General features: G+C 42.9%; 1 protein-coding gene across 1 annotated transcript; it reads left to right on the forward strand.

Moving 5' to 3' along the window:
- Positions 1–2542: 2542 nt before the first annotated feature.
- Positions 2543–4955, forward strand: LOC311054844 (exonuclease 3'-5' domain-containing protein 2-like; the record flags this gene model as incomplete). The annotated part of the gene is made up of 2 exons (XM_084070844.1): positions 2543–4555; positions 4899–4955. 2 exons carry the CDS (start codon positions 2543–2545, stop codon positions 4953–4955), a joined length of 2070 nt encoding a protein of 689 aa, XP_083926970.1.
- Positions 4956–14729: the final 9774 nt, after the last annotated feature.

Genomic DNA, 14729 nt, shown 5'->3' on the forward strand with positions numbered 1-14729 from the left:
GGTTTTACACTCCTTTACTCCATTTGGTAAGGCATTTCACATTTTTGTTGCATAGCATGGGTGTAGCATCTTCAGTGAAGTAGGCATTTAAACTGAATACATGTGAATATTATGTATGTGCAAAGGTCAACAAGGGTTTATATATGTTCTGTCGTTTTTTATATGATTTTGTGTAACATTGTGTTTAACCTACATGTATGATGTCATCCTACTATAATTCTAGTAACCTCTGTCTGTAGTGGTGAGTGAGTGAGTGAGTGAGTAGGTGAAGCTACCCGGTTCTCCTCAGTGGCTGGACCAATTGCTCTGATTTTGCACACAGCCATTGACCATTACCATCTGAACTTAACTGTGAAGCCCGTTTTTCAATTTCATCAAATCTCAGCTTCTTATCAGCGTTTTTGTGTCAAACACTGTCGCCATGGTTACGGGCCTGCCCAGCTATGGGACGAACTGCCTCCCGGGTTGCCAGATCATGTGCGCATATCCCCCCCACGGATGCGCTGCGCCGACCGGGTATGGTCTAGTTGTTATAACAGGTGGAGACAGGGGGGCTTGTGCTGCTGGTTGAAACCATTGAGAGGCGTCCTGTGTGTAAACTTATTAAGAGCTATCTGGTAAGGTAATCCTTGTATTGGTTTGCCTATGGTATTACCGGTGACATTATATTACGTGCTTTGTGCCATATCCATAACTATGTCTGCTTTGTCGTTGGTTGTAGCAGGTCCATGTGGAACAAGCGGCACCTAATAGGACCGCTGTTCCTTTCCCTTCCTTATTTGTTTTGTTATTTTGATTTGTTTTGTACCAGTCTTTCCTGCTAGTTTAACCACTCTTAACATTTTAAACCATTTTCTATATGCAAATAAATACAGGTTCCATTTTTCTTTTAAATAATAAAATAATTGCTATTTTTGTACCCTACATTTTGGTTCGTCTTGCATTTATTAGCCGGGTAACAATAGAAACCGATCATACATGGATAAATATTCTGTGACCAGTTAGGAAAAACGAAAATCACGGGCAGTGGGAAAACGCAGCCAGAAATAAGTCTGGCAGTGAATGAGTTAACAGACAGGGTCACTCCCAGAGTGTGCCAGAGGTTGTTTTATCCTCACATTTTGACCATTTGAAGTAGCCACTATTATTTCATTCAAGCAAACAACTTTGGGATGAAAAACAAAGGAGATTGTGAACCAGGCTCTCTTGTTTAACATGATTGTCTGACTTAACAAATGCTCTTCTGGTTGAATTGGCTACAAATCCCACAGACACACAGAAGAGCGCTGTCTCAAGATCAAGGCCAATGTTAAAGAACCAAAGTGTAACCAACATATTAATGCCTATGGTTTTGTAATGGTATGTGATACAAGTTGTAGGAGTAATGCATAAGTGGTTCAATACTTCTGGAAGCATGGCAGTTACAGGTTTTGCTTCCTCTATATTTCTAATTCTATTGTCTAGGCTTTTATTATCAAAAGCTATAAACAGTGTTATATGTTGACATTTTTAAGTGGTATTGTGGTAGCACTCATGCCCCTAAGAAAATAACAAATGCATGCCCCACCCAGTTATGCAATGTTTTATATATGCACATATTTGGAGATTTCTGTTCCTTTAGAGCCCATATACAGAGTTCTCTGATGACATGAGTATATAGCAGGGGCAACCGTTTTGACATGAAGTGGCATGTTTTTATTTTCTTGATAGTCAGTGTGGCGTAATATGAACATTCATTTTAATCATGACACCACATGCAAATAAAATATTTCTAACATTTTGATTGTCCACTTAACAACCTTATTTTGAAATATTCTTCCATATCAGGACATTGTGGCCTAATGATAATTAAACTTTGAGCAATAGCCCATCCATCTCCCAGACCCCCTCCCCAGTCAGTGTGACGTCAGAGGCACACCGCCCATGTGACAGAGACGCCCATATATGGAGATCTCAGTATCTGTCCGTTCTTTTCCCTTTTATGCCCATATATGGAGATATCCGTTTATGTCAGTTCCTGTCCATTTTATGCCCATATATGGAGATATCTACCTGTCAGTCCTTGTCCCTTTTTATGCCTAAATGAACTGTTAACTAGTTCATTACAGTGCTTGTGTTTGTTTTGTGTGTACTGTCCTCACAAACGGCACCAGTCCCAATAACACATGTTTATGCATGCTGTATAATGTAGGAAAAAAACAGTGTACTCAAACTGTGTGTGTGTGTGTGTGTGTGTCCTCAGGGTACAATAGCCAGCTCTCTGACCTGCCTTCAGCTCCATATGCAAGCAGAGAAGACACCTGCAGGACGGGGACCGGGGACGGCCGGACCTCTGACGTCATTCTGACTCGGCCATAAACGAACCACGGCCACGTCACTGTGACAACATAAACACATACATACAGGACAGGTAGACAGACACTAACGTGCATGTGCGTGAGATCGGTGCATGTGCCGCAGGCTTAAACGCCAAAGAACCAGAATTACAAAGGAACCCATTCACTAGGCAAAAGGTTTGCAATTTTCCATCCTGCTCAAGAAGATGAATACCAGTAAAAGCTGTGATGACGCCACGAGGATCCCTAACCACCATTCTAACGACAATGCCAGGGGCCTCTTTGGGAGGGCTCATATCAAGGCGGGTGTCTCGGACGCAGAGAAAGAAGCTCCCTCCCGTTCAGGAGGTAGCTCAACTTGTGTCGTGTCCTTCCAAAGAAGAAGTTTATTTTGTGGAGCGTCAGTCTGCACAAAAGTAGTTCAACCTGTGTCTCCATCAAGTCCTATCAAAAAAGAAGTTAAGGCCTTGGAGTGTCAGCCTACGCAAACACTACATTGCCTTGAAAAGGAGATTGAAGATGTTAATTGTCAGACTGCAACTGCACAACTGTCCCCTTCTGTTCGGCTGGCGTCTCCTGAGCAGCTGCTGGGGGTGAAGCCAGTGATGGTGAGCTCTGAAGAACAGTGGGAACAGCTGTGGCCCTTGCTGCAACATGAACTGTCACACTTCCCTGTCCTCGGCCTTGACTGTGAATGGGTTTCAGTAAATGACAAAATCTCTGAAGTCTCCCTGCTGCAGATTGCGACCTACTCGGGGCTTTGTGTACTGGTGAGGCTGGTGTCCTTTCGTGGTGGCCAGCAGTCCTTCCCACTCAGCCTGATTGAAGTGCTCCGCGACCCCCATATCCTGAAGGTTGGCGTGGGCTGCTACGAAGACGGGAAGCGTCTGACCCGGGACTACGGCATGTCTTTGGGGTGCACGGTCGACCTGCGCTACCTTGCCTTAAGACAGGGGCAAGTTACATGGAATAATGGCCTCAGTCTGCAGTCGCTGGCTGCGGATGTGTTGAATGTGTCTCTGGACAAATCCCTGAGGTTGCGATGCAGTGACTGGGAGGCTGACCAGCTGACCCTGGAGCAGATGACATATGCAGCCAGAGATGCCCAGGTCTCCATCGCCCTGTTCTTCCATCTCCTGGGCCTTCATCCTGAAGCCAGCTCCCCAACAACTACCGGGAGAACCTACTCTGAGCTGGCTGCCCGCTGCCAGGGCCTGATGGATGTGCCCTTCAGACACCGGATGGTTTTAGACGGAGAGGAGATCATCGCAGATGGAGAGACGAGACGGAGACTCCGAAAAACCAGAAGTGATAGCCCAGAGTCTGGAGATCAGCAAGTCCCAGACCCTCGTAAAAACAAGAGAAAGCCATTGGGTGTATGCTATCCTCCCATGAAATCTCCTCTGTATGACAACTGCTCCCTTCTTGCCCCAGATAACGAGCACCTGTGTAACTGTAGCAAAAGAAAAGCCACGTGGTACCTGTCCCAAGGAATAGGAGAGCTACTGAGTGAAGACCCTTTCACAGTACGGTTGCTGTTTGAACCCTCGGGACGGGATTACGATCGCACAGCCAAGGAGAATATCTGCGTTGTATGTGGCAAAGCTGATTCGCACAATAGGAAAAACATTGTGCCACATGAGTACAGGTGTCATTTCCCCAAAGAGATGAAGCACGACAACTCCTATGACATCTTGCTGCTGTGCACCGCCCACCATGCCGCCTCCCACGTCCATGACCGCATGCTCAGGCAGCAGCTGGCTGATAAGTGCGGCAACACAGTGTGCGTGCTGGAGAACAACCGGCGGCACGGACCGGTGGCGCATGCTGCCGGGGCCCTTCTCACTGCCAGGGACAGGCTGCCAGAGAACGTACGCGAGGAGCTGGAGGCTGTCATTAGAGGCTTTTATAGAGATGGTGTGTCGGAGGCAGAAGGTGTGCAGAGTGAGGCGCCGCTTAGTCCAGAGGCGCTATGGACGGCGTCAGACCTTGAGAGCAGGATTTTCAACGAGACCTATGTGCCCCATGGGCTGAAGGTGGTGCGTACCAACGCAGAGACTGGCCTGCGAGGCCTGATGGAGCTGGAGCGTCGATGGAGACAACATTTCCTCACCACCATGAAGCCCTGCCACCTGCCCCCCCTTTGGTCTGTCGACCACAACCACAGCAAGTACCTGCTGAAGTACGGAGAGGACCTCCCGATCCATCTCACACAGGAAGTACACAAAGTAAAGAAAACAAGTAAAAAGGAAAAAAGAACAAGAAACAATCTAAAGGTTAATTGAATACGATTATCTTAGAATTAGCTGCAGCCAGCTCTGGAATTTCTCCCACAATGAATGTATAGTTCCCCATGCAGATTTGCGGCCCTAACTATTTAAAATATATATATGTTTGAAAACAGAGAAAATGTCTTCTTTTATTTTACACTACTGATTTAATTCAGTTTGTGAACTCCCCCAGAGTTTCAGTCTGTGAACTCCCCCAGAGTTTCAGTCTGTGAACTCCCCGGGTGTTTCAGTCTGCGAACTCCCCCAGTGTTTCAGTCTGTGAACTCCCCAGTGTTTCAGTCTGTCTTATGACAAGAGATCAGGATTTGGGTTTACGAAGGCGTCTTGAGAGTTCAGTTTATCTCCGCTTCCTATATTCAAAAGTTGAGCTTGGACTCAAAAGGCTTCTGAGGAACCCCACCTCCGCCAAAAAGAAGGTAACATTTGATTCTGTGAAAACATCATTTTGAATATTTAATTATATGATATACTAGATTTAATAGTAAGTAAGTAAGTAAGTAAATTTTATTTATAAAGCACATTTCAAAACAAGGTTACAAAGTGCTGTACAATGGAGCATGATTAAACAAAATTAACACGATAACAACAGAGTATAAAGGTATATAAATAGAGTAATAAAACAATACAACAATGATTAAAACAAAGCAATTTGTCCATGAAAGTCAGGTAGAACTTCATGGGTAAAAATGCTTACGGAACAAATGTGTTTTTAACATCCTCTTAAAACCTTCAACAGACTCTGCATTTTTTAGGGCCAATGGTAGGGCGTTCCACAGTGTGGGAGCGACCACTGCAAAAGCCCGGTCACCCTTTGTTTTGAGGTTGGACTTAGGTATTTTGAGAAGGCCTTTGTCAGAAGACCTGAGGGATCTCATATTGTCCTTAGGGGGCAGTAGGTCCGAAATATAAGATGGGGCCAGTCCGTGTAATGATATAATAAATACCTTTTGTTTTGCGTTTTTCTCATCACAGAATCAAACGTTATATGTGTTGATAGTATTGACATTGGTTCTCCGTTAATAAGGTATGTTTATAAATGGCAGTGGCACGGCCACCCTACTCTGTACCTTGTATGTTTAAAATAAAAGCATGAATATATTAATCAGTCTATTATTTTTAATAGCTTAGTATTGAATGCACTATAACATGGTATGTTTATACATATGAAACACAATTTTATACATAATTATACAATATATTTTGTAGCCCCCCATTTACGGTATAATCAGTTATTAGTTCAGTGTTAGAGAGGCTTAAACCTCATTGAATGAGGTGACAGGAAAATAAAAACTAAGAAGTGTGAAAGAAGTGGTTTTATGCTGAATTCAGCCACGCATCCTATTTCCAGTGGTGTAAAGTAACTAAGAACATTTACATTTACTCAAGTACTGTACTTAAGTACAATTTTGAGGCATTTTTACTTTACTTGAGTATTTCCAAATTTCAGTTACTTGAAAACTTTAGTTAGTTACTTTGTAGATTTTGATTATTATTACAAAACATACATTACCCACTTCAGCCTAGGCCCCTATATACATTTCGGCCATTTGAAAATAGCCGATCTACAAACTCACAATGTGCGACACATGAGCATGTAGATCTGCTATTTTCAAATAATATTTTAGACATAGTATACCTTTTGAAATGGGACATTCTGCATAATGAGTACATTCTACTTTTGGTACTTTATTTGTACATTTTGATACCAATACTTTTGTACTTTTACTCATGTGAGAAATGTGAGTACTTTTTTCACCACTGCCTATTTGTCATGCTGTCAACTCATGCACCACTGAGACATCCACTTTTGCCGGTATTTGTGCGACACAGTGAATTAAATGATTGTTTCTGAAGTAGCTGAAGATGAAAAGCATAATGATAGATGTGTCTCGCTCCTTATTGAGGGATGCTGTGCGCATTTACGCACTTGGCACAGCAGCGTAATTCCATTGATCATTTATGGTATAGTAGCCCCAAAGCTGCCTGTCTGACCACTGCAATTTCCTCTGTCCTGTCAAGTTCATAACATCAGTTTTTATTTTTTTGCTGCTCACCGAAACTTGCTGCTGTAGTGACATTGTGTGCATGAAAACCTTTTACCTAAAGTAGCCTCTGTAATCTTTAAAGTAGGCCTACATTGTTAAAGCAAACACTAGCAAATACACTGACTATACACACAATAAAGACATCAGCTTGCAGCACACTGTGTCGGGTGTCGTGCCCCATGATTGTTACAAACTGATGCTGACTGTTTCAATTTGTCTCGCCCAATTTAGCCCTTCTACTAACTGCCTGCCTGCCTGCTGGGTCAGACAATCAGGCATGACATTTACGTGATTATCAGATTACACACAGAGGTCTCCATAGATGGCCATGAAATGGACACAGACAGACACAGGAACAAAAGATACAATTCCCACATATGGAGTTCCCTGATATAATCAATATGACATCATAGTACTGCTGTCTTTTTAAATTTACTTTATTGTAGTTTGACAGGTTTACAAGGTATACGTGGCCACACAACATGGCAATAAACATTTAAATACAAGGCAATATACATCAATACATATTTACAAAATATATAGTACTTTTTCTTTTTCGTCGTTTTTTTTTTTTTTTTTCACAATGTCAATAAGTGCCATGGCTTCAGTTTTTTGTCTCTGGAGTCACTAGTTCTTTGTCTTTTTAGTTCAGTTATGATCTGTTTCCAGACCACCTCTCCAGATATGGACTCTTGATGTAACACCATGGCACATCGTGTTTTCCATAGCTTGTTAACCACAGTACACACCACGTTCCAATGGAAATCTTGGTCCATGGCCGACATTTTTTCATCAAACACTCCATACATAACAGCATTATAAGTGACATTAATATTATAACCAATGTGTGCCATTTTCCCCCAAACATATTGTGACCTCTGGCAATCTAAAAGAAGGTGTTCAACAGATTCATCTTACAATTTTCACTAGTTACAGTTTTTACAAAGCAGCTCCATTTTACCACTGCCCTTACTGCTAGTCTCCTCACTGAGATCAGCCACATGACGTCTCTCTTTGTTTCAGTGATGTTTTTATTCCACATATTTTTAATGCAAATCTGTTTTTGAGCCTCGTTTAATCCTTTGTATGGGAAAATGCCCCCATAGAGGTCATCACTGATTTTAACATAGATATTCTTACTGGTCATTTCGGGCCAATCAATATTTAAATGCACTACTTTGTTAAAATAGGGCACAGAGCTCCTTGCCCGGCCTTTCTTTTTATTCCAGCTAAGTGCCTCGCCTATCCACACGGCTCCTCTTTTGATACTGGCAGCTACATTTTTGCAAAAGGCTATTCTTAATTTAAGTCCGAGGTCCACATTCCCGAGCCCTCCGTCCTTTTTACTTTTGTACATCAGGCTTCTTTGGGTAAACTCCCTGGTGGTTCCCCATATACAATTAACTGAGATTTTATTGATTGTTTTTAATGTCTGGTCCTTAGGAGGAAACAATGTTGCCAAAAAAAAAAGCTTTGCCACAATACATGTTTTTATGATTAAAATCTTTGTTCGATAGCAACATTTTTTGTTTGCCCATTTCTCCAAATCTTCTTTTATTTCTTTGTCCTTATTCTCCCAGTTTTTCTCATAAGAACTTTTATAACTAAAATGTAAACCCAGAACTTTCATTGTGGTTGTATCTTTTAGGTTAATTATAGGCCGAGCTTGCCTCCTTCCGAACCAGACCCCTTCCGTTTTGTCATGGTTAAGTTTTGACCCTGAAACTTCCTCGTAAAGTGACAGGTGCTCATTAACTATATCTAATTATTTTTGTTTTTTTATTATGATAGTTATGTCATCGGCATAAGCCAGGACAACCACCCGCTCTCCACCACTAGTTTGCGTTCCTGTTAATCTCTTGTCATCTTTAATTCTTCTTAATAATGGGTTTATCGCTAAAATATATAGGGCTGCCGACAAAGGACACCCTTGTTTGACCCCCCTCTTAATTGCGAAAGCCTCAGTTAAAACCCCATTTACATTAACCTGCACAGTGGACTCAGCATACAACACTTTAATTAAGTTAATAAAATCCTGTCTAAAACCGTATACTTTTAAAACTTCCCACAGATACTCCCTAGAGATAAAATCAAAGGCTTTTTTTTGGTCCAAACCTACAATGAAGAATTCATCCTTTGAATTATCACCAGTGATGTCTCTTAAAATTCCCAAATTGTCCCACATCAGCCTTCCCTTAATGGCACAAGTTTGTTCTTTTTCAATGATGCCCTCCAAGTCGCTATTTATCCGGTTCACCACTATTTTTGCGAGTATTTTATAATCAACATTCATAAGTGTAACATGTCTCCAATTATCTAGATTATGTAATGACCCTTTTTTATATATTATATTATATTATTATGGAATATATTATTCCATGATAAAAGGATGCATTAATTTTGCCTGCCTTGATTCCATCGTTAAGAGCTTGGGTTAACAAGTCCACCAACTCTTCAGTACACGAGAGGTATAGCTCACTAGGTAGACAGACCATCAGGGCCCGGAGACTTACCCTTACCTAATTGTGATATGGCTTCCCGTACCTCGTTTTTAGTTATTTCCCCACCCTCAGACTTAAGGTCAGCCCCGCTCAAAGAAATGGAATCTAAAAAGGCGTGCAGTTTTGATTAATTGATTCCAATTTTCTGATACATTTGTTCACACAAATCTCTAATAGTTTCTCATTTCTCCTTCTCCTCCTCTATCATTTGTCCCTTATCATTTAAGATTACACTAATATGTTTGTTTTGGAGCTTCTTTTTATATATGCTAAATAGATTAATTATATCACACGGGCCTTCTGAGTCACCCATCCCTGCCTGTAGTCGAAGGCAATATGATACGTAATTTAGTTTGGTCAATTCCGATTCTATTATATATAAATTCTCTTTCTCTACCTCCGTTTTATTTTATTTTGTTTTTAGATTTACAAAATCAACCATAAGCTTATTATACTTTACATTTTGCTCTTGATTTAATAGTTTGGATTTATATTTAAAGAAGAAACTCAACCGCTCTTTCATTACTTCCCATAAATCTATATATGATTTAGTTAAGACATTTAAACTTTTAGTTATTATAATTTCCTTTTTCAGTTCCACTACTACATCATTATTCTTTAAACAACTTATATTTAATTTCCAAAACCCTTTTTTTTCCGTTTTGCCGCTACTCAGGGATACTTCCACTGCCAGGTGATCGGAATTGACCAAAGCCCTTGTTTTATACATTATAGGGGTAAAACCCTCAGAGATATATATATACGGTCTATCCTCGTTTTGACCTTCTTGTCAAAACGAGTATAGCCCACCGCTGTCGGATGCAACATCCTAAAGACATCATTCACCCCACAGAAATCACTCATTTTGCTTAAAGCCAAGCCTTCTCTGGTTTGCCGGTGACCAACAGGCAAAACAGGAATTCTATCCTTGACATCTGTATATGCGTTAAAATCCCCGCAAAGAATAGTGTGAAACCCAACAGATAATAATTTGTATAGCTTTTTAAACATTTTTACTTTGATTGCTTTACACAGAGGTGTATATATATTTACAATTCTCATTTTTACATTTTTATAAATACAGTCCAAAAATAAAATGACCCCTGGGATAATTTCTCGTTTTTTTTTTATAATTTCAGCTTTTCCTTTAAAAAATATACCGACACCATCAGCCATGTCATTACCTATAGATATTACCGCAGTTCCCCTGTCCCACATGCCAGACACGTCAATAATGTCCTTTTGAGTAGTGAGACGCATCTCCTGCGTACATAACACGTCACACTCAGTGTTATTAAGAATGTTCATCTTCGTTTTTCTGTTCAAAGCAGATTTCAGATCTCTCACGTTACAGGTCATTATTGATAGCTTGGACATGTTAAAAAGTTGGTACTATGTAGAAAATCATTTTCTCCTATGTTTTTTGTCCACATTTGCCAGAGGCGACGGCCGTCGCTTCTGGTAATTGTTAACACTCACTTGCCCCTCGCCTTGTGGCTCAGGTTCCAGCATTTGCCTCCCTGGCAGCTCTTCTGCAGCCACGGCAAGGGAGATCACCTCCCCATCGCTGGAGTCTAACTCGTTGCTGCTCGAGCTGCTGTTGCTTGGCTCCTCGCTGGCCGAGTCATACTCTGACTCCTCGTCGTGTTCCTCATGCTGTTGCTCGTCGATTCTCCTCTCATCCCCCGCCCCAGAGGAATCCGACCAGGGCGGCAGGATGTCTTTGACAGCCTTTTCCAGTTGTTTGACAGCCTCCTCCGTCTCCGCAGCGGCTGCAGCCTCTGGGTGGTGATGATGACGGGGTTGCTGTTGGTTCCCCCTAGAGCTGGATGCGGCTTCCATTACGCGGGCTGCGGCGAATCTGCCTCTCCCACGGCCTCTCCCAGGCCCTTTGCCAGGCACCTGCTGCCATTTCACCCCCTGTGCAGGCTCGGCTCTGCCAGGCACCTCAGGTGTTACTGCATCTCCTCCTGGCTCCTCCTCTGCGCTCAGAGTGGCACGGACTGGCTCCGGCTGCATGGTGCTGCTCTCCTCCTCTCTGTGCGCCGGCTGTGGAGTGCTGGCTCCGCATGTTCTCGGTGTAGCCAGGATGCTGCTCTCCTCATCGCCGTCTGCTGGCTGTGGAGTGCTGGCTCCGTCTGGTAGAGTAGTCTGCCTGCTGCTCCGCAGCAAATCAATGACTTGCCTCTGCTGCTCCTGGGCTTGAGACTTTCTCTGCTCTCTCGCCTTGTTGCTGTAGGATTTGGGGCACTGGAAAAAGGAGTGCCCTCGCTCTCCGCAGAGGGTGCACACCGCATCGTTCTGACAGTCCTTTGACTTGTGGCCCAGATTCCCACATCTCCAGCATTTTACCTTCTGACAGGCTCTGACTTGATGCTCCGTGCTGTTGCAGATGAAACATCTCGCCTCCTGCCCCGGGTAGGTAACCTGGCCGTTGTATGGGCCCAGGGAGACAGAGCTGGGCAGAGACACCCTTTGGTTGTTCGCGTCTCGCCTGATCTCCACCTTGTACTTCCGGACTCCATACCAGATTCCAAACTGATCAACTGGTTTATATGCCTGCCCAAGGATATTACAGTACCTTTTCAGATACAGCTCCACATCGTGGTCTGAAACTCGGCCGGTCCAGAACTTAACCACCACATTGACTGTGTCAATACTGACGGAGGACTCAATGGACCAGTCCTTCCATTTATCCTCTTGCATGTCAAAGGCATATTGCTCCAGGAAGCGACGCAGTGTCGCTTCAAGGAAAAAGCAAAGCTCAAACTCACGCCTATTTGGCAAGTCAATGAAAGAGTATATGTCCTTTGCACTCACAAGGTTAGACTTAAAGAGCAGCGCCTTGCCCACGTACTCCCGTGTGGGGGGGTTCTCCTCCCCGGTATATTTCAACCTTGCCCAGTTATGGACAAACCGGGAGGCGAAAGTTGCTGTCATGTTGGACTTTAGCCAGGGCTTCCCTTAACTCAAACTAACATTTCCTTTCAGCTGAGGTATCGGATGGAGACCGCAGACACCAGGTGCCCGCGGCCTTATTAACTGTCAAAGCTCAGGACTAGAGATTTAGAGATTACCACCCTTGCCTCGGCCTGACATCTTAATACCGTGAATTGCAGTAGATATACTGAAAGTACTGCTGTCATAGACTGGCCTGGACTAGCCTATGTATGTGTGGGTGAATCTATGTAAAGGGATTTTATATAAAACTAAAAGGAAAATAATGAATTAATTGAAACAAAAATAAAAACAGCAAATTAACAATGCAACTAAATCATACGAAATATAATTACATTAAAAAAATGGTTTTCCATCACATATGTTGAATACCCTATTTAAACTAGCACTGAGGTGGCTATGTGCACATGCGTGCGCATGCATGTGCGCTTGCACGTGACGTCATTCTCCACTAGCTCAAATATCCACAGCACATCCCTGTATCTAAACCAGCATTTATGGGGTTAACAACATTCTGCAGGAGGGATCGTATACACCAGGGGTCTTCAACAGGGGGTCCGGGACCCCTAGGGGGTCCTCAGAGTTACTACAGGGGGTCCGCCAATTTTTTGTGTGATATGATTTATTTTTTCACATTAACCACTTGAACCCTAGCATCCCTATTCTGAGGAATCTGGCAACACTGGTTGCAACACGGATGAGAGAGAGGGACGGACACGTATCCGGTGTTCGTCCCTCTCTGGTCCGCGAACGGTCCATTACTCTAATGTCGAAGCAAGGGGGCGGGGGGTGCGGGTGTACCCGGAAGTTGAGACGCACTGTGATTGGCCAGTAGTCACTTTGAGTGGCAGTTGGGGCAAACGCAGTCAGTGGGTCAAACGCAGTCCCCACCAAAAATATTTACGATTCTGTCCCTATCGGTACATAACTCGGACGGCGCTGAGTCGACTAGCAGACCTTCGGCTGGTCGTTGCGGGCACTCGCGCCTGGAGGCGCTCGGGCGCAACTCCTCAGCCTCAAGGTCTGCTGAGTCGGCACGCCTCCGTCATGGTCCAAAAATATACTTTATCGGCGAAAAAAAGAAGTCCGCGGATGACTGAAAAAGTTTCACCCCAAGCGGGAGTCGAATCCAGCCTACCAGTGGTAGTGGGTTGGGAGTCTAGTGATTAGCGAGGTGCGCCACTGAGGCCGGTGCCGAAATTGGGTATTTTGGTTGTATTAGAATGTGACGTCCTAACTCTTCTATTGTAGAAGAAAGAGGGCGGGGGCGCCTCGCCCCTTCGGGGCGAGGCTCCCGCCCCCTTGCTTCGACATTAGAGTAATACGCTGTTCGCCTCTGGTCCACTCCGGGTTGATACGTCCACCACGTCCGTTGTGAACGAGAGAGCCAAACAAACAGAAGAGAGTGAACGTGACACAGAAAGTTTGTTATATTATACGTTTGCAGTGAGCAAACCTTTTTGTGTAACTAGTGTCTGAGATTGTCTTTGTACGACAGTCTGTGTAAAGGTGTGAAAACAGGAGGAATTTACACACGACGTTCAAATACTGTTTGTTTTATGGACTAATGCTAACGCTAATGCTAATGCTAAGATAGAGCTTTGAGCAACCAGGGCTCTGTGTGTGTGTGTGTGTGTGTGTGTGTGTGTGTGTGTGTGTGTGTGTGTGTGTGTGTGTGTGTGTGTGTGTGTGTGTGTGTTCCCAAACAATTGGAACAAATTGGGAAAGTGGTAAAATACCAGAAATAATTAAGGATAGAAATAGAAATGATCAATGTTATTTAGGATAGAGAAAACATAGCTAAAGAGTACACTATACAATTATAGAAAATAATATAGTAGCCTACTGTTAAACAAATAGAACAGTACACTATAAAATGATGGGGAAAAAATAGATAAATAGTTTTTTAAAATAGAGAGAAAAGTTATTTTGTCTCTGACCTTCAAGTCTTGTGGTGTGAGAGTGTCAGACTTTAATCTTTTAAAGGTCTTGTAATGTAATAAAGAAAAGAAAAGAAATAAACCACATTTACTGTAAATGTCTCTGGTAGTGGATTAAAGCTTTTACACCAAATATCAGCACTCTGCAATAGTTTAATTTGATTAAATGTGAGGTTGATGAATGATAATTGATAACTAAATGTTTTATTCTATTGGTGATTTCCACAGAGCACCACAGGGAGAGATCTACGTTATCAAGAGAGATGGCCTCCAATAGATCATTAACATGGTCAGAGGAACAGCGAGAGATGGACCAGAGACATGGACTGTTTGATGCGATGCTGCAACCTGTAGTAAAGTTGTACAGGATAGGTATGAAGCGTTTTATTTACAACCTGTAGTAAAGTTGTACAGGATAGGTATGAAGCGTTTTATTTACAACCTGTAGTAAAGTTGTACAGGATAGGTATGAAGCGTTTTATTTACAACCTGTAGTAAAGTTGTACAGGATAGGTATGAAGCGTTATATTTACAACCTGTAGTAAAGTTGTACAGGATAGGTATGAAGCGTTTTATTTACAACCTGTAGTAAAGTTGTACAGGATAGGTATGAAGCGTTTTATTTACAACCTGTAGTAAAGTTGTACAGGATAGGTAT

The sequence above is a fragment of the Gymnoscopelus microlampas genome (genome assembly GCF_963454915.1).
Source record: "Gymnoscopelus microlampas genome assembly, chromosome: 11".
Classification (NCBI taxonomy): domain Eukaryota; kingdom Metazoa; phylum Chordata; class Actinopteri; order Myctophiformes; family Myctophidae; genus Gymnoscopelus; species Gymnoscopelus microlampas.